The sequence below is a fragment of the Helianthus annuus genome, chromosome 6 (assembly GCF_002127325.2).
Source record: "Helianthus annuus cultivar XRQ/B chromosome 6, HanXRQr2.0-SUNRISE, whole genome shotgun sequence".
Classification (NCBI taxonomy): domain Eukaryota; kingdom Viridiplantae; phylum Streptophyta; class Magnoliopsida; order Asterales; family Asteraceae; genus Helianthus; species Helianthus annuus.
This window is the reverse complement of record NC_035438.2, coordinates 50,403,886-50,429,135: the sequence shown is the minus strand read 5'-3', so window position 1 is coordinate 50,429,135 and position 25,250 is coordinate 50,403,886. Positions and strand designations below refer to the sequence as shown.

At 35.8% G+C, this 25,250-nt stretch overlaps 1 protein-coding gene and 2 long non-coding RNA genes across 7 annotated transcripts; 1 reads left to right on the top strand and 2 right to left on the bottom strand.

The window, feature by feature from the left end:
- Window positions 1-870: 870 nt before the first annotated feature.
- LOC110926825 lies at window positions 871-1,308 on the top strand. The gene is made up of 4 exons (XR_002585405.1): window positions 871-926; window positions 1,018-1,059; window positions 1,133-1,186; window positions 1,270-1,308. It is a non-coding gene; the product is annotated as an uncharacterized LOC110926825 (long non-coding RNA).
- Window positions 1,309-9,016: 7,708 nt separating this feature from the next.
- LOC110944710 (protein FAR1-RELATED SEQUENCE 5-like) lies at window positions 9,017-11,791 on the bottom strand. The gene is made up of 5 exons (XM_022186356.2): window positions 11,719-11,791; window positions 10,819-11,608; window positions 10,452-10,710; window positions 9,767-10,339; window positions 9,017-9,673 (listed from the first exon to the last, which is right to left on the bottom strand). Exons 1-5 carry the CDS (start codon window positions 11,789-11,791, stop codon window positions 9,017-9,019), a joined length of 2,352 nt encoding a protein of 783 aa, XP_022042048.2.
- Window positions 11,792-15,742: 3,951 nt separating this feature from the next.
- Window positions 15,743-23,585, bottom strand: LOC110865410. 5 transcript variants are annotated; one of them, XR_004861247.1, is made up of 13 exons: window positions 23,402-23,585; window positions 23,108-23,150; window positions 22,789-22,840; window positions 21,648-21,691; window positions 21,440-21,564; window positions 21,272-21,335; window positions 20,427-20,555; window positions 20,092-20,213; window positions 19,478-19,517; window positions 16,795-16,995; window positions 16,623-16,700; window positions 16,196-16,241; window positions 15,743-16,116 (listed from the first exon to the last, which is right to left on the bottom strand). It is a non-coding gene; the product is annotated as an uncharacterized LOC110865410 (long non-coding RNA). The 5 variants fall into 5 exon arrangements; XR_004861245.1 differs by having other exon boundaries at window positions 21,440-21,691; XR_002550645.2 differs by lacking the exon at window positions 23,108-23,150.
- Between the last annotated feature and the right edge of the window lie 1,665 nt (window positions 23,586-25,250).

Below are 25,250 nucleotides of genomic sequence, written 5' to 3'. Positions count from 1 at the left end.
TTTTTGGCTTTTTTTAATTAGTTTTCGAGTTTTCACAATAACTAGTGGTTTTCATTTGAACCTTCCCCTATATATATATATATGTAGGGCTTGGTTATATAAGAAACCCTATCTTTTTAAGAAAACTATGGAAACCCATTGTGAACCATTGATTAGCTTACATCAAACTTGATCAAAGGCCATGATTATTTTGGTATGAATAAAAATAAAAAGAAATAAAAAGGACTGCCATTTTGTACCATCCAAGGGCATTTTCGGAAGTGAACATACACATTGGGAAACAGAAACCACTGCCATGCAGTAGCCGTCTAATCCATTATACCCATTTCTCCCCTCCTGTTCATGTTTCTCTCTCGTCCCTAACCCTAACACAATTCAAAAGTTTTTCTTCTTTACCATTCAAAAGAAACATTGAAAAGCTACTCCACAAACCCTAACACAGAAGCCGATAGTGTCCAGCTTGGAGAATGAGGAAGTCGTTCATAATCTTGTCGTCGTCGTTGAAGCTGAAACGATTAAGGAAGATTCAGACTTCAAGTAAAAGGTTAGTTTGTTGTTATCCGTCATGTAAAAGGTGGTTTTCTTCAACGGATTATTGGAAAATGGCACTGAGTTAGTTTTCTTTTATATATGTAGGACTTCGAAACACAGGTTGGGGCAAAAAAGGTCTGAGAGCCCTAGCGTTGTGATTTTATCCGACGAACCCAAGCCCGGACCTTCCAAACAACAATGTGACTTTGGTCCGACCCAACAGGAGTTAGGTTAGAATTTTTATGTTTCTGAACACTTAACATAGTTCAAGGTGATCTGTATATTGATAGTGTGTTGGATAAGAAATTGGGCATAACTGAATTTTGTTGGATGCCTTGCAGTGTATGATGATACCGATAGTGTGTCAGCAAGCCATGGGAAAAGACGGAAAACAGGTAACGGTTAAGCAGTAATATTGTTTATAATTTGTATAAAGTATTGTTGGGCTAATCGTTTTCCTTACGAATGTATCGGTGCTAAATGAAGGTTGTGTGGAAAGCAAACGGGGACATAACAAAAAGCACAGTGGTAAGTTCCTTTTGTTGCAATAGAGGCTAATTGCGTATCCAGATAAATCTGAGTAACATGTTTGAAACTGTAGGGAAGAAAAGCATTGTCGGGGATATTTCTGGGTGTGGAAATAAAAGAAAACGTGGTTAGTTAAATACTGTTGGCTTTGTTTAACATGTGTTAATTGGGCATGACCTTGCATATTCACTAACATGTGATAATCAGCAGGTGAAAGAAACAGCGCCGATGATAATTATGGCAATGTAATGCGAAAAAACCGTGGTTAGTTATTTTTTAAGCCCTTCAAAAATTTGGATGTTACGAATGAAAAATTCTTACATGTTGTCATCGGTGGTTGTAAAGTAGACTAATTGTTTGGGATGTTGTTGTTTCGTATAAAATGTTATTTCAGTAAGTAGGGCAGAAGTGACGGCTACATCGAAGGGCAGGGCGTTAAGGACCAAAAAGAAGAAGGGTTCGGATGACAATGGGAAAGGTAAAGCAGGGAAACCAAAGGTAGTTGGTAACAAACCGGAAAAGGTTCAGAAAGCCCGTAAGCGAGCAAAAAAGGATGAATTTCCAGGCATAAGGACAAGATCTGCACCATTGCAGTTTTATAAGTGTGTACGGGCATTGACAGAACAACAACGTGACGCAGTCAGGGAAATGGGCTTTGGACGTTTGCTAACTTTCAGCGTTGATGGTTTGCCGGCTAAGTTAGGTTATTTTGTTGTGGACAATTTTAATCCAGATAAGATGGTGTTATGTACGCCTGCCGGTGATATCAAGGCGAACAGGAAAGTGATTCATAAGTTATTAGGGATTCCGACTGGTGGACAAAAGTTTAGTTCGATTGGTAAGCTGCCGATGCTGACTGATGCCATTGCGGATTGGAGGGCGAGATACCCGGGGGCAATGGTGCCTCCAACAAAGATGGTGAAAATGATAGATGAGTCCGATGGCGAAGACAGTTTTGATTTCAGGATGGATTTTGTAATGTGTTTTGTGGCAGTGCTGGTTGATTGTCATAAACAAAGTTGTTTACGGGAAGAAATCTTGGAGTATCTGGATGAAGAAATGGACTTTGCAACAATAGACTGGTGTGACCTTGTTGTAGAAAAGCTGAGAACTTGCAAGGATACCTGGAATCGGCTTGACCCACAAAGTTTCTTCGTCGGTCCTCTAGCGATTCTGATGGTAAGTGTACTTTTAATTATTTTAGATAATTAACATGTGTTAGAATAGTTGATTATTTCCGGGCTGAACGGATCGTTGTTTCTTGTAGTTGTTGTGCGTTGATAGCATTGAGTGCACGGGGATGGAGGTAGACAGTGCGGTGTGTCCTTTTGCTTTTTGGAACTTGAAAAGATTGAGAGAGAGAGAAAGGCTTGAAATCCTTGCTGGTGGGTTTGGAACAGGACGGTTTAAAGGATTAACACGTCCTAGAAACTATAACGTGGAACACTAGGCAACTAAAGAGGTAAAGTTAGATGCTCTAACATGTGTTTTTTGCAATTAGTATATGTTCATAGTATGAAAAATGTTGAAAAACTATTCTCAACAGGAGAGGTTGACGATAGTACGACAGTTAATATGCGTGACAAAGAAGAACAAAGTCAAAATTGAGGGTATGTTAGAATCGCTATTGGTGGAGAGCCATGAAGACGAAGAAGTACAAGAGTTGAAGGCAACGTTTGAAAGTATGTTTGAGAAGAAAGTTAGTGAAAGGGAGGATCACGATGACGCGGTAGATTTAGCGTCACACAAGATTAATTCGGTCTTGGGAGATTTGAGAAATGATGAAAGGTTTCACATCAACGAAGGAGAGAACGCTGGTTAGTAACTGTTATTGTTTGTGTTATTTAGTTAAATATTTTGTAACCCATTGATCGTTGTGCAAACGATTTCGTAGGGGATGGCATGGACGACGATTTTTCGGATGGGTCACCAATAGCGAGCTTGTACAGGAAGTCGCTTATCCGGCAAGACAAAAAAATCGGTAAAAGTAGATTGAAAGCAGTAGGATCTTCAGCAATAGACTTTGATGCCCAAGAAGGTGTGCTGACGATGTTTATGAAATGAACACGGAACCACGTGTTAAATGTTATACCTGTTGTGTTGGTTATCATTCTTAATTTGGTCACTGTAACACATTTTGACGGTGTGGCAACCTGTATTGATTCACATTTTTTTTTGGGTTTGCAGCTGATGTTGTGGGCCAATCATTCGTAGATGATGGTGGAGAAGACTATGCTGAAAAGATGGAAGATGGTGGAAAGTCGGGTGAGGTGCGGAGATCTGCAAGACTTGAGAAGTTAAAGCATGTTAGTGAGACAGAAGAAGGGTTTGTGACCCCAAAAAGAAGAAAGACAACTATGAAGTTTGGTGGACAAGGCACGGATGGTGGCAAAGAAAAAGGTAAATTGTTACATGTATTACCATTTTAAGAGTACGTTTATAGCGCAAAAAGAGTTTATGTACCTTTACTATATGTTATGGAATGAAATGTTTACTCTAACACACGTTAAGGTGATAATTATCGTATAGTATAACCTTCCTTTGTGGTTGCAGCAGATGGTGCGGGGGGATCATGCGTATTTGCTGATGGAACTAAGTGTACCGGAGCGCTGGAAGAAGGAGGTATGTCGTCGCGGGTAAGGAGATCTCCCCGTCTGAATAAGTTAAAGGATGCTCCCGAAACGAAAGCAAGCTTTGTGACCCCGAATTGCCCGAAGACGAAAATAAAGATTGATCGGGAAAAAACGGATGATGGCAACGAATCAGGTAAACTGTAACATGTGTTACCAGTTTCATCATACTTTTAGATTTAGAATTAAAACGTGTAGTTTGTTGCTCGTTAAAATTTAGTACCCTCTAATATGCGTACGTGTCTGAAACCCATTTAATATTCATGTGATGTTATAGGGTTGAACAAGACTAAGAAGCAACTGGAAGAGAGAGAACTGGGGTTTAGTGAACTTGGGCAAAAAACAAATGAAGTCGTCGAAGGTGATAAGAGTGTTCATGATGCTGGTAATTCAAGTGGAGGTGACTGTAGTGTTGGTGGGGCTGAAGAAAATAAAGGAGCAGGAGGCGTGGATAAAAGTGATGCTGAAGAAGTGCATAAGCCGCTGGGTTTAATGCGTGCAATACTGCGTATTAAAGCAGCAGAAGTGCATGGTGCACGTGGTAGTTCCCGTACCCCTTTAATAATGCCTGACTTTAAAAGTGTGCTTTGTTACTTTATTTGATTTAACATAGGGCATCTTGTTTGGACAGATTACCGTGGTTCGGACATGCAGTTTGTTAGTAAAGATGAACATAGAGTGGATACAGACAATAAAGTGGCTGCGAATGACAATGATGAACAGAACACCGATCTGGAAGCGAATGACGCCAAAAAGGATGACATTTACGAAGGAAGGTTTGTTTGTGATCAAGAGGTGGCCAAAATGGTCGAGATGGAGGTTAAGGATAGCAAACAGGTTGAATGGAATGAGAAGGAAGGTAATCTTCGGAAACCGTTTTATTTGTTTAGCCATGCTTAGCCATGCCTTATTTATTCGAAAAATGTTTATGCAAGTACAGATCGTAAGATTGAGAATGAAGTTAGGGCTGCATCTGATGGAAGAAAAGAAGAGAGTGGTGGCGTCGTGTTTTCATCTGTGGAAGGTGCTGTTAATGATAAGGATGAACATGGGGTTCTGGATGGCGAAGGCAAGGGGGCTGTTGATGAGTGTGACCGTGTTGTTAACGGTAATTATTTATGCAGCTTCTGGTACTAAGTTGTGCATGAGATGTAACAGCATTGTTTTATGCAGCTGCAGAAGGTAAGATTGAGCATGATGGGATGCATGCTACTATTGTAAATATGTAAGGGTGCAGTAGCGCGGGGGTAGACTTAGTTTCGGGCGACGGTTTCGAGAAGGCCCAGGTTGTCGATGGAAAAGGGAAAGCGGCTGAAGAGGTCCCTCCTGCGGAGAAGAACGGTAAGGACTTTCATGCTCTAACATGTGTTAACTGGTTTCCTACATGTATCATTTAGTGATTTAACATGTGTTAATCATACACACAGTGTGCGAAGGCGATACCCTTTTTGATGAACGGAATTTAGATGGCCCGAATTGGAGTCTTGGGATGACACAAATTGGGGGTCAATTCGACGTGGCACAGGAAATTGCTACGATATAGCATTAAACAAACTTAGTATTGATGGGTTAGTTCGAGTCATATATAATATACTTATTTGCATTAAACGTGCAGGTTGCACAAGTGGGAAGATGGATGACATTCCTCGGACAGAAACCGAGCGTTCCGGTGAGCTGAAACACATTCATTTACCACATCAAGTGTGTTGTAATCATTAATGCGTTACGTGAGCTATTTATTTTATATGTGTTAGGCGATATGGAGGCTACCACAGACTTGAGTATGGTTATAATGGTAGACCCAGTTAGCTCCTATGACCCGGCCATTGCAATCCACAAAGGTCAAACTGGTCTGGAATTTTGTGGGGGTGATATGTATGAGGTGGAGGACAATATTCCGCTTGCAAACCGTGTGCGTATGTTGCCTGAGTTGGGGGCACAAAAAAGGAAGCTCCCTTTCAGAGAGAAAGTGGCAGCGGAACCAAACAGATCACCTTACTATATAAGGACTGTTGACATGGGCTAGCCAATAACTAAGAAGGAGACAAATCTGTGGGAGTACATATACGCTGATGAAAGCCCATTGCACCTTTTAAGTGGGTATTCTCGTAGGAAGCGGGCAATGGAGGCAAACGTGTAAGTAGAACTGCAACGTGGTTTATTGTTTTATAGTAATAGGGTAAACCATCAACCAAGTTCCACACTAGATAATTGGTTATATTTTGTTTTTTTCCGCAGGAGGGAACAGGGTTCGTCGTCGGTGGTTGATGTAGATAGTCCGATACACATGGCTGTGTAAGTAGGGGGGTCACCGTACGAAATTTTAGTAAAACAATAAATTACATATGTTAACGTATGCAATTTAATTTATAATTTGTACATCTGACACCAGGGAGTTGCTGTTTAGAAGCCCTAACCATGTACAAGCGTCTCGGTCTATGTTCAAGAGTTTAAACGTTGGCAATGAGGTCTCAGATGGTATTATTGACTGTTGGGCGGAGGTGCTAAACTTCCAAGAGAAAAGAAAATCACGGGAGGCTTACAGTAGGCAATTCTTTGGTACTAAAGTTGTGGTGAGTGTCATGTATATAGATATTACAGTGTGGCGACTTTTTGACCTTATTAATTTCTTTGTTGTGCTTAAAGTTTCCGTGGATGCTCACATCTGAGGAAGGCGGAGTAGAGGCGCGGATGCACAAGTTTCGGCTTGGGATAAAAGGTGCGGTTAACAGCGGTGAAAACGTTCCTGATTTTCGAAATCAAGACATTGTTTTCTTCCCTATATTGGAGCACAAACACTTTTACTTGCTAGTGTTTGAGTTACGCGACCCCGGGATTTATGTCGTTGATAATGACAAAGCCCGACAAGGTCAGTTGATAGAAGATAGAGTCTACTACCTACACAAGGACACAGCGTATAAGATCGTAAGTTACTAAACTGACAATTGTTGAACAAATAAGTGTGATAATATTGAGGATCTGTTTTTTTTTTGACCATGGATTGTGTATGCGTATGCAGAAAGATATGTTTGTGCAATATCTGCGGGAGGTTGGGAATCCGCGAGCCGATGACGTAGAGTACTGCAACATCCAGCGTATGTCGGTTCCTTGGGCGACCACCGCAAACACAACTGATTGTGGGGTCTTCTTGATGCGGCACATGGAGTGCTATATGGGGAAAAACAAAAGTTTTAACTGTGGGTTCAGCACGAGTGGGGCGAGGAAGATGGCGGAGGTGAGAAAGTTGAGAAAGAGGTATGCGGCGCACATATTATGTTCGGAGGTGAATGTGTTGCTGCCCAAAATCAAGGAGGATTGCCGAATGGAGTAACACGTGTTAGGGGGGTGAAACGGAAGTTACTGTAGAACCATTGTGCATTAATTGCGCCAGCTATGTTTTTGGAAACATGTAATGTACTTTGATGGATTTGGGGATGTTGCTTTAAAGTTATTGCGGGGTAGGTGTTTTGTTGGGTATGGCATCGTCACGATTTCTTTTTGGGGATAGACTATCTATATTCAATCTGATGTTTAGTAACTTGGTAATTCTAAACTCTAAAGAATATTGATGTGTTGTTAAATGTCTTAGAATATTATTAATCTAGTTTATTGACGTAGTTTATAATATTTTATTAGAAATTGTTTGAAATTATATAAAGGTACGTGTAACATTATAGAAAAAGAGAAAATGCTGCTTCCAAGGGGAACAGTCTTTCTAAAAAGGTAGTACGAATATTGGAAATTGGGGAAAGTTGGTGGCAGAATACTACAAGCATAGGGGTTGGTGTCTATAAAACAACTTTATTGGGAAAAGGAACAATTGCTTTTTATCACCTTTTGGTCACATCAAAGTCAAGTCACAAAGACCTATATTAAATGTAGCCAGGGAACACCTCTATAAGTATTGTAGTGAAGAACCAAATTCATATTCTGTAATACTTCACCACTTCAGTTAACCATAAACTGGTAGAGGTCCCAAAGTCTTTTAATGTGATGGACCCGTGTGAAGGTAAGGTTACGGCTAGCCAACCAGGCATGGAGAAGCGGAAGCAAAAGGGGAAGGAAGCATGTGAGGGCCGGTACGGGGAGGTTAACGAAAGAAAAGGGTGTCACCAGAATGGAGAAGACGGGAAAACTGTAGTAGCTTCTGGTGAAGATGCTTCAGAAAGCGGAACCAAAAATGTAACTGATGTAGCTGGTGTGTCGCAAGAACCGTCACGCCGAAGGGAGCACGTTGTTCCAGAAGATGAAAAGTTGAAGGGGCTACCAGATGAGTTGGTTAGGTTGCTGACGGATCCAGACCATGAAATGTGTGGTTGCCCGTTGTGTCCATACTCACCCGAAACAATCCAGTCCTGGTGTTACCATGACCTATGGGAGAGTGAGCGCAACCCCTCTCCTCTGTACTTTCATGATGAGGAATTTCCCACACCATGATGAAAAGCTTGTTACAGATGGAGGATAACAATGGGTAGTTAGTATGTTGAAAATGGTTGAAGATGTGTTAACCTGATGACCCTATGTTGTAACAAAACGACATACGAATGTCGTCTTGTTGGTATTTTATTATGTTTTTTTTTTCTGTTTTTGTAACCTACTAGTAGAATGTTTGTTTAAGTTGCTTAGAGGTGAAGTCTACTTCTATAACCTCACGTGGTTTAATATATATGCTGTTTTTATGTGGTTAACACATATTGTTTTGATACTTTCAAGTTTAAAGACCCAAGCATTATGGGGACTAACATGTGTTAACCAGCTGTTTTTATAACACTGTAAAGTTGTCTAGAGGTGAAGTATACTTATATAACCTGACTTGGTTTAATATATATGCTGTTTTTGTGTGGTTAACACAGCTTGTTTTGATCGTTTCAAGTTAAAATGCCCAAGCATTATGGGGAGTAACATGTGTTAAGCAGCTGTTTTTATGCCAGATTGTGTGGTTAACAAAGATTGTTTTGATCCTTTCAAGTTAAAAAGACCAAAGCACTATGGGGAATAACATGTGTTAAGCAGCTGTTTTTATGCCATAGTAAAAAAATAAAACACAGAAAAACAAATATCAAAATGCAGATAATATTAAGATAAACCCGTTAATAGACCACAGCGGTCCCCGAAGATCTTCGGTCCTACAAACACAAAAGTGGCCAAAGCCATAGAGTTTCTTACAATCCTATTTATGGTTATTGGGATGAAAATAGTTCCACCTTCTTACACACATAACAGAGAATAGCAGGATGATGTCAAAAGACTGTTACATGTGTGTAAGAAGGCCAGAATGAAGAGAGTCTCCCATTACATAGTACTACATAAAGATTTTAATCAGAGGATCAGTCGCCAGTGGCGGTCTGCCTTTGTTGTTCAGCAGCTGCCTTTGCTGCTTTCATTGCAGCCACCTTAAGGCAGTTGCGTGAGTCGTGGTCGTCGACATACAGACCACAACGCTTGCATAAACGAAGCTGCTTTGGACGTTTTGGTGGTTTTGCTTTGGCCTTCTCACCGGGCCCAGAAATGCGAGTATGAGTACCACATCCTTTATTGCGTGCAACTTCTGGATTAGCAACTTCGACTGGAATGTTGATTGGCTGTCCAACTATTTCTTCTATTTGACACTCATTTGATTCATTTTCAGTTGTTGACAAAGGTCGCTTGGAAAGAACATTGATCTTGAAATCCCTGAGTTGGACAACCAATTTTGCCAACGCATCCTCATCGGTTCTGGCAACATCAACGCATTCAGTAACGAGGTCGAGGATTTCATTCCGCATAACGGACGGTGCGTGTGGGTTGACTCCGTATCGACTGGAAATTGAAAAAACATGTTTGGGGAGGGCATCTCGACGCCACCTATCGTTTATGTATTGTGGTGGAATCCTTTCAACATTTTTCAAGCGATAGACGCAGAAGACATGGCGACACAGATATCCGATACGTGTGAAATTCCTGCATGAGCAACTGGCCGATTGATCCACAGTGTTATACGTAACCTGTTTTGAACATAGACAACAAAAAAGAAAAGCCCTTTAGATGTAACATATGATAGAGGATGGGTAATAATGAAATTGCCTAACATGTGTTACCTGATAGACGTTTGTGATGTTGTTCCTTTTATCCAAATGAGTGACGTCTATCAGAAGACTGGAATCGCTGGTCTCGGTTTGATTTGTGATGTAGCATAAAAACTTCCCTTTAATTATCTCTTTTTGAACTTGCGCGAAAACAGCGTTTGTGTAAATGGCGAACGCGTGCTGTTCTATCGCTAAATCAGTATTGCCAGTGAACATTGTGGATGAGGTTTTGTACTCTGAAACACGTTGACGATATCGTTGGCTGTCTACCCTATTTTCAAAGCACATCATAAATTGTACAAGGGTGTTTGCGCTTGTTGAGTTAACTTTGAAGGCAGCGTTAGAGCTTTCGCAGCGGGAGGTGGTCTTCATCAAGCAACACATGGGCAGTTCCCTGAAGTAGGCTGGTACCCAGAGATGTTTGATGTTGTACATGTCGTTCAACCAGCTGTGGTCTTGAAGCCCAAATGTTTGTAGGAGGTCATTCCAGCGGGACTCAAACGTTTCAGGTTTGATATAAACATTCCAAACCAACCGGTGAATGCAGGACCGAAGGTCAGTGTTATCGAGCACGTCGGCAGAGATCTGAAAAATTTAATAGTTATAACACGAGTTAGATTAAAACAGTTTGAGAAGACATATAAAAATTGTGTTATGTTGAATAACACATGTTAAGGGCTAACAAACTTCTGTATACCTTTGAGGGTAGTTTTTTCATTATATGCCACATGCATAGACGGTGTCGTGATTCGGTAAAGACTATAGGAACAACTTGTAGCATGGATGGGTCTTGATCACTCAGCACGAGAGTTGGTTGAGTACCGTGTGCCTTCAAGAAAGCCTTAAGCAACCACACGTAAGATTCAATGGACTCGGTTGATATCAAACCCGCTCCAAAGGTGACACATTGGAAATGATGATCCACACCCGTGAATGGCACAAAAACCATCTTGTACCTATGAACAAAAAATTGATTTGATGTTAACAATATGTAAAACTTTTTGGGGTTAAGATTGGATACTTGGGGATCAGGCCTAACATATGTTAAAGGGGGGGGGACTAACCTGTTTGTGCTGTAAGTTGCGTCAAATGCTAGGACATCGCCAAAAGCTTTGTAGTTTAGCTTTGAAATCTCATCAGCCCAGAATACAGAGGACAACTTTCCATTTGATACAGTGTAATCAAAAAAGAAGTTGGGTAGGTTGTCAAAACGCTCACGCAGGCGTTCAAGGAAAACTTGTGCGTCGCGTTCACCAATAAAAATTCGCAACTGGTGGCTAAAGTTTTTAAAATCGACCGGCGTCCCATTGACATTGTGATGCCCTCCTTTTAAAGCTACAAGACATCTATAAGCTCTCATTGGTCCGATGCGGTTTAGACTCATGTTGTGAATGAATTGTTTCGTGGAGAATGACAGTTTCCGTGATATCTTGCTAAGATCACGGTTGTAACTCTCAACAAGTTCATGATTATGAATATCATTGAAACTCATAACTGTGTATGAATCGTTCGAGATCGAGACTAGTATGCTTGCCTTACAGTCACACCATGTGAAGGTGGTCCTCCGGTGCTTAACAGAAGATTCATCTAGGGTGTCAAAAGTCCTCTTTGGTTGTGGTTTTCCATATTTTGAGCATCGGAGATACTTGTGTGTGGGAATTCCATTCCAGACTTTAGTTTGCCCTTTTTTTACAGAAAAACCTGCTTCAAACGCATAAAGTTCATACATGGAAAGAACATCCGCAAAGGTTGGATAAGATTTCCCACACACTGGTATGAACTTATCAGCGACGTTAGAAATCCAGTAACGGGTTCCCTGAGGGGTATCAAAAACAAAGTATGGATTCGAAGGCCCTGTACCATAAAACGAAAAAAGTTAGGAATCTGCTATACATGGCATAACAAAAAAGGTTATAAATCTGTGATATGAGAATAAAGTGTGCTCCCATTGTGCATTGTACAACCGTCTAACTGGCCGCGTGATGATTCAGCAAACATAGAAGGACCATGAGATGATCCAGAAACAGCAACAGTCATGGGCTGCATCTGGGAATCTAGGGATGCTACATGTGAACATTATGGAATATGTTTGAACAATGCCATATCTGGGGAAGAAAAAAACAAGACCAGTGTATAGAAAAAACAAACCTTCTTCAATATCCATAACCTGGTCATCAATAAACGCGTTGTTCATGAAATTGTTGGATACCACAACATCCGGGGATCTAACAGGGGCTTCAGATGACCGAGAACAATCAACATGCATATAAGTGTATACAGAAGCTTCGAATGGAACAAGTGAACATGGCCATGCAGTATAATTTGGATTATTAGATTAAAAAGTTGTAAAAGACAAAAAAAAAACAGAACTTCTTGAACAGTTAATTGACATATATGGACAAACCTGGAGCATTAAATTCCTCATCATTTTGGAAGTCGCTGCAAAAGAACCGGTTTGGGAAACTACGGACCGGCGACATTAATTCTGAGGTTGGTGGATTTGTCTCCATGGATATTAATGGAGTTACTTGCTAATTTGGAGTAAAAGTGAAATGGGGTTTCTCTGATGAATGATGAAGAAGATATAAAGGAAAATATGAAAAAGAAATATGGGGGAGGGTGAATGGTACGATTTGATGGGCAATTAATGAACATGTCAATTCATATTGGGGATAGTTCTTGGGGGTTAATGTAATTTACTAATATAACCTTGATGTCAAAAGTAATAGAAAGGGATCTGTGCAACGTGGCAAAATGTAAGCCACATATATAGTTTGCTAAGTTTTCTAAAATAATGGGGTTTCTTACTAAGCATTATCCTATATATATATATATATATATATAGGGTAGGGATATGGTAAAAAGTGTCTAAAATGTAAGAAGGGTAAGAAGTGTTTTAAACCATTGGATATTTGATCTAATGGTTGAGATCAATAGGGTATAAAAATGTAAATTATGTTTTAATTAGAGGGACCTTATGTAAAATTGAAGGGCAATAGTGTCTTTTTCAATGTTTGAAATATGGTAACCATATCATATACGACCAAAAAACTCTTATATTTACTCCTTTTTCCTTAAATATAGGAATTAATGATTCACCTTAATTATAGGAGGTCTTTGGTTGCATATTCGTCATACATTATCATAACGAGAACTGTAATCAGATTCATGGCATGGTGTTTTAAAACAACTGGATAAATTGACTATGATTCAAGTCATGGTGTTTTATCTGGAGACATTGTTCATGGCGTGGTGTTTTAAACATCTATGATTCAAGTCATGGTGTTTTATCTGGAGACATTGTTCATGGCGTGGTGTTTTAAACATCTATGATTCAAGTCATGGTGTTTTATCAAATACACAACATTCCCAGAACATCTATGATTCAAGTCATGGTGTTTTATCAATACAAAATATTCCCAGATTTTAAAACACCATGACTATGATTCAAGTCATGGTGTTTTATCTGGAATCCAAAAAACATTGTAAATCATCAAACATACAGACGATTCAAGTCATGGTGTTTTATCTGGAATTCGAGTCAGATAAAACACCATGACTTGAATCATAGTCAAAGTCTCCAGATGTTTAAAACACCACGCCATGAACAATGTCTCTGGATGTTTAAAACACCACGCCATGAACAATGTCTCCTGATAAAACACCATGACTTGATTCATAGTTAATGTCTCCAGATGTTTAAAACACCATGCCATGAACAATGTATCCAGATGTTTAAAACACCACGTCATGAACAATATATGATTAAAAGATGTTGCGATTAAAAGATGATGAAGAAGATAAAAGAATCAGATGTATAATGTTTCCTAAAATTTCTCCTAATTCAAAATTCGATTCATCCCTATAAAAACTCATCGCAAGTTTTTTTTTTTGGCAGTTATCTTTGAAATCAATTAAATGATAAGAAAATCAAATTACTAATATACCCTTTTGAATTAATTAGGATAAAGGACACTTGTCACTCCCAAATTATTTCTCACATTTCTTACAAAAGTCCCACTTTATACAGGATCCTCTACCTATATATATATATATATATATATATATATATATATATATAGGGGAGGGTTATCTTGAGAACGCTAAATATTGCGAGAACCGTGAGAACGAATGAAAAAACCAATCAAAACCAATTTTTTTTATACAAACCTCATTGTAATTAAGATACAACATCAAAACAAGAATTTATAACATCAAATAATTCATTTCTCATTTCAAAATCATTCTTTTTAGATTTTTTACATATGTGTAAATATAGCAGATTTACACATATGTAAATGGCAAACTTACACATGTGTAAATTTTCTTTATTTATGAATTCACGTAAATTTAAACGTGTAAATTGAATTTCTAACATTGTATTCGAATAATAATGATAAGTGTAGAAAAATAATTTGAATTTGAATTGTTTTTGACCAAGTTCTCATGGTTTTTTCATTTGTTCTCACGGTTCTCACAAATATTTAGCGTTCTTATTTAAACCTTCCCCTATATATATATATAAATATAGTTGAAAACATAAACAAAAATATGGGGTAAAAATTAACAACTAATCGTGGATGTGTATAAGAGCTTTATCAGGATTACAAGGGCTGAAAACATAAACAACAAAGCACTACTAGGAACCATCTCGACTCATATCCCCACTCTTTCTAATTCTATCATGCGAGAGTCATATAGTAGATTTGAGTGGAAATTAAAGAGAAATTTATAACATACAATGGGTATTAGAGCGTTCGCATTGGATTTGGTAAATTCTTACTTATCTTTATATTTTATGGAAAAATTAAAAAAAACCATTAAAATTAGTCCTACAACTCATTCCTTAAACCTGAACATATCCATAAAATTATATGGGATCCTTATCCATTTTCTTAAATATAAGAAATCTTATTCATGTCTTATAATTTTTTTTTGAGTGGGAAAAAGAGAAAGAATAATAAAACTGATTAAAATTATCTTATTTAATTGAATATAGATAAATATATATAATCTGATGTGTGGTTTTTTAAGACTCTTTAATTTAATTTAAGTTTTTTTTATATAACTAATCGTACCACTTAAAAAAGCCACACCAACAGGTTGTCTAGAGTGACAACTCAACTATCAACTATCTGTTTTTACTACATAAAGTGTCACTTTTATATCTACAGGTGTTAATTTTTCACTTAGCTTTGTCAATATTTTGTAAATATTTTTTTTACTACATAAAGCGTTAGTTTTTGTATTTGAAAGAGATTTACAAAAAGTTTCTACTTGCAGGTAGTATAATAACAGAAAAAGGATGACGACAAATAGTATTAGTTGATTTGTTGTTTATTGTAGGGTTAAGTTGTTCTACAAAAGCTGCTAAAAATAAGAAGTGTAAGAAAACATTATAGAGTGACAAGTGTACAAAGTCTTAAAACCTAAAAGCTAAACCCACTACACCACCATCCAAAACCTAAACCCTCACCCCCACAACCCCCCCCCCCCCACCGCGCGCGCGCGATCAAATTTTTATTTTTGGGGGTGGAGGTTTAGGTTTTTGGGTGGTGGTGGGTGGGGTTTTTTTTTTTTTTTTTTTTTTTTTTTGTGTAGTAAGTTTATTTTTATGAGTGTTTATACACTTCTTATTTTTAGAAACCTTTGTATTTGATCCTAAACCCTACTATATATACTATATAATAAACTGAGTTTGAGTTGATTTGTTTATTTATCTACTATATATATACTATGTAATAAAATGAGTTAATTTGTTTATTTATATGCTATATATAATAAAAGAAACCCATCCTACTTAATTATCTCCTACTTAATTATATATATTTATCTTTTATAATTAAAGATATCATTATATATAATTACTAGCCTAAGATCCCGCGAGTTTCGCGCGTAGCTTAACACAAACATATAATATCTATTGACATTGAGATAAACTTTGTAATGAAATAATTTTTCAATATAAATGTAAAAAAATGACACTGAAATAAAAAATTATAGATAAATGAGTACATGAAAATGACAAATCACCAAATACTTCTTTATAAACTACATTTGTCGTTTTAATAGTAACCATTGAAGTCCAGCCCCAGTGTGATTTACTTTGTGGGAGTTTCTACGAATTGATAACCATTGAAGTCCAGCCCCGGGATCAACATCAGTTGGAGCCACGTGAAACTGCACATGTTCCAACATCACCGATAGTTCCATACGGTTCCATGTTAATTCAGATTGGGATTGAGGATTATCCACATCTCTAGTCCCAGTGCTTGTTTAATCATCGTTATACCAACATTAAGAACTGCATGAAATTACTGATCTAAACCTCTCCCACTAATAGAAGCAACCAAAACTCTACCCTGTTAACCATTAAAAAAATGATTAATTTATATAGTTTGCTAAAGAAACTCAGTATTAACACCTTAACAATAGACTTACATAGTACTTTCACAGCTCCAAGTCTCGAACATCAATTCTTTTCCACCTGGTGCAATCACTAAATGAATAAAAATAATACCACACAAAAAGCAATATTAAGTTATTAACACTTGGTATCTAACCTATAACTCATCATCATCATCATCATCACCATACTCAGTAAATCTAACCAATAGCAAAGCTAAGGTAGGTTCTGAGGAGGGTAAGATGTAGACAGGCTTACTGAGTATCATGATGATGATAGTTTTGCATCAAGCCTTGGACATAAGGCACATAACACTCGGCAATTAAGACAAAGGCCAATTAGTGCATGTATTCCCTTGTCGTTCGGCTATCAACGCCACCACATGATGCAAGATTAACCATCCAAAATCATCTAATTCAGTTGCCCGGTTTTTTATATGGTTTATAGATACAAACACAATACCTCGCCACCAGATTATCTATTGAACTTTTGGAATTCATATAAATTTGCTTTAAGTTCAGATACAATTAACAAATGGTCCTGAAATACATGAGGATAAAAATATATTAAAGCAAGAATCATACCAAACAATGATGAAACAATATAAGCCAGTAGTAACAATATATTCACTTACTCTGAGAAGATGGTATCTATCACCAGGATCGTGCTTCTTGACAAATTTCAGAAACGTTATTTCATATCGGCTTTGGTAAAAAAAAGTCTTCTTGTATTACTTCAAGATGGCTTCTTAAACATTTAAGTTAACTCAAAGTCTTCCTTTTCAACCCCAGCCATTTCCATCATTTCTGTCATGAGTTTCCCCTAATTTCATACCCTAGAAAACCAATAAAACCAATGCGAAAAATTAGGGTGTATGTGTCTTAGAAAACTAATAAAACCAATGCGAAAAATTAGTGTGTACGTGTGAACGTATGGATCCTACGTATGAAGATAATAGTTTTTCTCTCTTAAAGACCTTGAAAACAGAGAATATTACAAAGCCTCGAACAAAAGAGGATAATATAAATACCTTTCTCCAGGTTGGAACACGTCGGGTTGGGTCTACCCGAAATATTTTTCGTCGAGACCCTTTTTTTTAAAGAAATAAGTGTTTCCGGTATATCAAAAAAACTATATCACTTTAATAGAATTTAATTGTTTTAATAACCTAATCAAGAGGTGATATGCATCAAAATAGCCTGTCAACTTTTAAAATGGTTCACTCATTTGACTCGTTTCCTTCAAAACTAATGTTTTATTTTACCTTTTTACCACTTTGACTCTTCAAAGATAAACATAACTTGAATCAACCCATTTATAAGTAAATGTGTTGAGATTACCTTAATAGTAGAAATATATTAATGACCTACTCGTTCTTCTAAGAAGCTACATTGCAGAACCACCAATAGCTGCAGCAACCCCGTACTTGTTTACCAAAGTAATAATTGTATGTCAACAACTATATTTGTAATTTATTTATTTTATGTTACTAATCTATATATTAGATTTTAAATTTAGGGGCAATTTCATATATGCCCTTAAAAATATTGAAAATATCATATATACCCATGCAAAACTAAAAATATCATATATATACCCTTATAAAATAGTTAAAATATCATATATATCCACTTCACTAAAAACAATTTATTAAATTACCATCTTACACTTGATTCAACTAAAATATTTTCTTTAACTATCAAACAAAAAAAATCTCTTTTAACTCTCTACTCCTCTCTCTATCTAACTTTCCGGCCACCCAATCTCAAATTAATCAAAAGAGCCAATTGAGCAGAACCAGATCACAATTTAAAACATACAATGGTAATTAGGGATGCGCATTTCCTGTACTGAATTATTTCATTACAGATTTGAAACCCATTTTGACGTTTTCGGTACTGGTATTTTTGGTTCGCACCGTTCGATACCAGTAAAATACTCGTACCTGTACCGTACCAAACATTTTAGGTATCGTTACCCAGTTTTGGAGAATTTTGGTACCGGTACCACGCTCATCCCTAATGGTAATTGCCGCTTATCTAAATCTATAGTTAAGTATACTTTAATAATCTTGGGTCTACTTTAGTAAGCTTGGGTACCAATATTATCAACGATATTGACCAAAAAAAACTATATATCACCGATCACTGATATTTGGCCGATATATCACTGAATTGTTAGTGTTAAACTACTATATTTATAAATTCTGCATGATATTAAAATTACCGTCATCCAAATATAGCAATGCCTTTGCATATAAGGCTTTTGCAGTTTGCATCACTGTCATCCCTAATGGTAATTGCCGCTTAGCTCCATGTAAAATATTGGTGTCAAATATTGATCAGAATATCGGTACCCGTATTATAGGCGATATTGACCAATATAACCAATATATCACCGATATTTGGCCGATATATCACCGATATTTGACCAATATATCACTGAATTGTTAGTGTTAAACTACTATATATATAAATTCTGCATAATATTAAAATTACCGATATCCCACCGATATTTAACCGCATTAACTGCATAGATTCAGTCGTATGGATGCTACTTTCCACAAAACAAATCAGACTAAAGTTACTGTCATTACAGGTGGAAGCAATGGCAATAAAGCAACTTTAAGTAGGCTTGAAGGTTAAACATTAAAATATACATCCTTTACTACATCTGTTTCACATTGCCAAAAAAATAAAAATATATTCACCACTGACATATTCATTATTCATGAAAAATTGTATTCTGTGCAAGAAAAGAGAATCTCTCTATAAAGCAAAATTATTAAAAATATCATCTTATGTGCATGTGGTGGTGTTTCATGCTCAGCAGAGATTAATCAAGTATTACATACGGTGACAGCATGCATAAAGTTCTGCATGTAGGTCCTGACTCATGCGCAGTGGTCTCCAAATTATTAAAGGAAGAAGATACAGTAGCATGGGGTTTGGAACCATATGATTTGGATGACAGTGACGCAAAATGCAAAAGCCTTATACGCAAAGGCATTGTTATATTTGGACGACGGTAATTTTAATATCATGCAGAATTTACATATAGAGTAGTTTAACACTAACAATTCAGTGATATATTGGTCAAATATCGGCGATATATCGGCCAAATATCGGTGATATATAAGTTATATTGGTCAATATCGCCGATTGGTATCGATATTCTGACCAATAATTGACACCAATATTTTACATGGGGACCGATAACCGATATATCACCGATATTAACTGCATAGGACTGAATGAACTTAAGCTTAGACAAAATCCAGGTGCTTTATATGTTTGTGTGTGTTTATATATACTAACCTGAACCACTATAAACGTATCAAATTATCAGAAAAGCTCCCTGAAAGTTTCCAACAAAAGAAAATGTCATCTCAGTATTTGTGTTGTTGTTAACCAAAGCAGAAGTGTATAAAATAAAGGCATGAATGCTAACTCAAACATCTGAATAATGACTAATTAGTAATAGCAAATGCATTTAGCATACTTTACTAACATCAACCATAGAAATAGTAACAATGTCAAAACAAATAACGAAGCAAGCATTAAATCAGCAACGTTTTAAATTAATTTATGATATAATCAGTAAGGGATTAGAGTGTGAGAAATTGATCAATTTAGGGTCCAAAGCAGAGTCGTGCTTCACGAATCTAATCGGTAGTCTCCCTTTCAGTTGATTTTCAGAATCTCCCCTTCAAGTGTTATAGGTGTCCAAAAAGATGAACTCAAATGGCATCAGAACTCAATCAAATTGTTGCTATTACTCAGTATTAAAACAACAAATAATACCAAATTCGTATCTACAGTTTGTAATGAAAAAACTTTTCACACCCCTAAATTATGGACCCAGTCATAAGTAAATGGGCCAAAATTGCCTCCTTTATATTATTGTTTAATATTCTAGGTTAGGATCTTACCATGAAACAAAAGAGGTGTCCTCGTTCAAATGGGTTGTGATCTCCTCCCATCACAACTTCTTTTCCATTGCCACTTATCTTCTCCATCGGAAAGTTTAGTGTTGCTCCCAATCACAATCAACCTTCAACAAAACAGCAACAAAATCGAAACCTTAAAACGAATGAAATAAGGACACTGTTAAAACAATTAGAAAAAGTCAAAGTCCGGTGTAACCCAGTTCATACCAGTTGTTTCTACCTCAAATCAAGAACACCCAAAACACATAATATTAGTCTTTTTTAAATACACATTAAAATGAAGGACACATCAATCAAAATAACTCTAGAGGGCTTACTTTCAGCAGGTCAATGGAAGTGCACATAAGACATTTGCAACCCATCATTGATCATCTCCACTTATTAGTATTCTATCCTGATGATTCCATATGTTTTATCGACATTCTGGTTCTTACATAATCTTATAACTACAAAAAATATGGTTATAGAAAAAAAAACTATTAAACGCTTAGCATCTCATTCATATACTTTTAACCAAAAAAGAGCCAATTCAGTAGAACCAGATCACAATTTAAAACATATAATACTAATTAGGGATGAGCATTTCCTGTACTGAATTATTTCATTACAGATTTGAAACCCATTTTGATGTTTTCGGTACCGGTATTTTTGGTTCGGACCCGTTCGGTACCAGTAAAATACTCGTACCTGTACCATACCAAACATTTTAGGTATCGTTACCCAGTTTTGGAGAATTTTGGTACTGGTAATTGCCGCTTATCTAAATCTATACTTAATTTGGTCTTATGATATCCTCGTTTTTCTGTTTCTTACATATGCGTATGTGAAACTCGGATAACATTGCAACACTCCTTCCAGATACACATATACAGAAGACAATACCGAACTTTTGCTTCCTATAAAGAGAAGTCCAAATTATATATATGTAGCAGTCCCAAATTCCAATTCATGTTTTATATTCAACCATATAAGACTCAACTGCTACTCTTGAGTAATGAAGTATAACAGATGACTACAATCAATATTGAAATACAACACTATTAAGATTTATGAATCTCATTTGGCAAATTGTTCGTTCGTTTTTTTTTTGCTTAAGAAGATCATTTGTCTATATATTTTACATTAAAGTTACACAGTTCTGTTCGTTGTTATGGTGAATTACCTGTAGGATAGAGCCGGTTGCAGTGGCTAGAGACTTGGGCTGCTCTCTTTTGCTCCACCTACAGCTAGAGAAAGCAACAAAATTTAGTGTTAGGCCGTTAGTGCATATGATATTAGAAATTCCACTCATTCTTAACTAAACGAAACAACCAAACTACCACAAACTCACCTTTCATGTGATTACATAGTAACCAAAACATACTAAAAATAGCACATATGCTCATCGAAATTAATATTTTTTATGATCTTCTAGTCAGGTAGCCTTTAGCAGCCATCACTTGCGACTAAGTATCCCTATCAAACACTTTTAGTAAAGTATGTGCAATACAAAACTGAAACATTCAACATTGAACATATTAGGTAGTGTCGGGGTCAACCTTAACAAAAGCTAAATCAACAACGTTTCTCGCCTTTTAGCCACCTACAAAAGCAAATCAAAAGTCATTGCTTCATCAAATAAAGCTAAAAGCTTATGACTTTCGAGATATGATAAGGTAGAAAAATGGTCGGATCAAACATATTGGGTAACTAATTAAAATGGGTATTTTTGTATGGGTCAGACTGAACCACGGTTCATCAGCACATATTTATTATTGGATTATCATCAGCACATATTTTAGAGGGACATGTTGGTATTTGATCACATTTCCAGCTGAGTATAGTTTCAAAACTTTTCAATTTTAGATAGATGATATTTTGCACCTATCGAGCGCTTGACTGTTCCTGAAATAATCCCATGGAAAAATATATGTCAATGTGGCAAAAGTCTTCGTAGTTCATTTATATAAGGTAAATAGGGAGAAGATATTAGCGTCACCATTGAATGATGAAACAAAAAGCATAGATGCTAAGATATATAAATACAACTAAGATATATTAATACAACTAAAACAATCATGTAAACTTGAGTTGTAGTAAGTACATATGTAGCAAACAATAATAAAGAACAAATACTGATAACCCCTAAGTGATAGAAGGAAACAAAAATAAAAAACCAAACATATAGGTTTACATGATTCAATCAGTATGATTTATGTTCCCCTATGGTTTAAATCAAGCATAAGGCAATCTGAACTATGTTTCGAACTAAGTTTTCTATATAAATGTGTTTGTTTCTAACCACAAATCCTTGCAGAATTAACTGAATCTACCCTTCTTGTATTAGACCTCAATCAATCTCTAGGTTGAAATTTGTGATGCTAGCCATCTCTTTGCAAAATCCATCAATTTACCTCACCCCAAGGGATTCATCACCAACTATAAATTAATACCTTGGTATTTCTCGACAACATATTTTTGCAATCACATTCTATCCAAAATCAATGAAACTATGAAAGCTACCGAATCAAAGCACTTTATAAAAAAATGTTGCTCAAACAAAAATTCAATTTACCGTATGGAAATTAAATCTAATCTAAATCACCGATATTGAACAAATCAGGTTGACAAAGGAACAGTGATAATTAATATTACAAAAATTAAATCCTAAAAAAAACAGAATCCGAAGCAAACACTAACCTTGATGGTAATGAACAACAGTGTTGATTGTGCCAATATAAGTAAATTTAACCTGTACAAATCATGGATTCAGAAAACATATCACGATCATGAAGATATAGATGTAGATGAAATCGAAGGATGAAATTGCGGAAATCACCAAGGTCTAATACATATTAGATTTAGGTTTCTGATTGTAATAAGATTGAATGAAAGAGATTTAGATTCCTGATTGTAATAAGATCGAATGAAAAGGGGAATTGAAAAAAGAAACTACGACCTGAATTTAAATTAAAATTCAAACAATCATCAAAACCCAAACCCTTAGAATCATCCTTACCTTTATAATCATCCGTACCACACCAATCAGTCCACTGCCGAATCTAGGGTTGAGGAAATACAGGTAATTACCAATCAACTTGTTGAGAAAAATAAATAAAGCAATAGGTGGATGGAAAAGCTCATATATTTTATGGGGGAAATGAATATCAACGAACAGGGGTTTGATTGATTTGCAAGAAAGAAGAATTGATGAAATTAGGGGTAGATTAAGGGGTGTGGTGAGGATTATTATGGGAAGATAAAAGAAAAAGATCTGAATTCAATGGAGATTATTGTGGGAAGATAAACGTACCGGTTAACCTATTGGTCACTATCATCTTCATCACCATAATTGCAATCCTCAAAAATCGTATTCATCATCTTCATCACCATGGTGGCGGCATTAATGTGGTGGTGGACAGATTTAGGGTTTCTTTGAGGAGGGAGAGAAACCGCTGAATGACAGGAGAGAGAAAGAGGTTTGATTGAATAGTGGTGTGAGGAGAAAGAGCGGAAGAGCGTAGTCTTGTTTTGCCGCTCAAACGAAAACAATAAGAAGTATTAGAAGGCCACGTGGCATTTAGAGGTATAAGACCATGACAAGTGGCTAAAAATTATTTTGCTTTATTAGAAGTAGTAGATAGTAGATTAATAAATGAGAAGGCTAGAACAAAAACAAATTTAAATTTGTCATATTCACTTTGAAACAAATAATATGCTATTTTATTCTTGTAAATTTTCAAAGATATATAAAATAATCTATTAAGTTCAGATAAAATTATCTTTAAATTATATAAATAGAATATTAATATATTCGATTTTTCATTGTTCTCCACCGGCTTTTTTTAATTCCTCTAACCCTCAGTTATTTACGTGGCATATATTGTTCCTCCATATTTTTGTATGTTCTTTTAGTTTTGAAACATCTAAATGATTATGCATCTTTTTATTTATGCGTATTAAATTATACAGGATAGAGGATTATAAAGTTATTATACTAATAAGCTACCATGATATATATATAGGGGAAGGTTCAAATGAAAACCACTAGTTATTGTGAAAACTCGAAAACTAATTAAAAAAGCCAAAAAAACATACCATTTTTTTGCATACCAATTTTCGCAGGTTTCTGTATATAAAAAAAATTCAAAATTTTTTTTATAGTGCACATGTGTAATAATACACATGTGTCATGTGTATTATTACACATGTGTACTACAAAAAAAAATTTGAAATTTTTTTTATATATAAAAACCTGCGATTTTTATAAAAAAAATTGAAAAAAAAATTTGGTGTGTTTTTAGGCTTTTTTTAGTTAGTTTTCGAGTTTTCACAATAAAAGTGGTTTTCATTTGAACCATCCCCTTGATATATATATATATATATATATATATATATATATATATATATATATATATATATATATATATATATATATATAGGGGAAGGTTCATTTGAAAAGAAAATTTAACTAAGAAAAAAAAGAACAAAGGATACAATTGTAAAACATTAACTATTTTTTCACTTATCTCATTTATTATCATCATTGACTAATTAATTAGTTGTAAAAACTATCATCCTTCACACTAATGTTTTTTGACTACACACATTAAAAGTTACCCTACACCTTTCGAAATTTACCCTACACATGTTGAAATTTATCCTACACAATTCGTAATTTATCATATACACATTGTAATTTATCCTACATTCTAAATTATTTTATTTTATTTTTTTGAAAAAAATATATATTTTGAAGATAGGTTACAAATTTTAATGTAGTTAGTTATTAAAGAGAAATACTACTAATTAATGATCTTTGTAGGTTTACTATATTACCCTTATAGTAACATAAAATACTTATATTAAATGAAGTAAAATAAAGCATTCTTATTGGTTGAAATTTCTTCTTTTGTCTTCTTACAAAAAGTTTCTTCTCATTTGAACTCTCCACTATATATATATATATATAGAAAGTATATCATACATTACGGCTTAACGTACTTCACATAAGACAACGTGCGTGATTTGTTCTATAACATGCGTGATTAATATTTTCAATATGCATGATTATTGTGTTTCAACATGCGTGATTTTGGATTTTTGAATTATAACTTGCGTGATTTTAAAATGAACGTGCGTAATTACTTGTCGTACGTGAT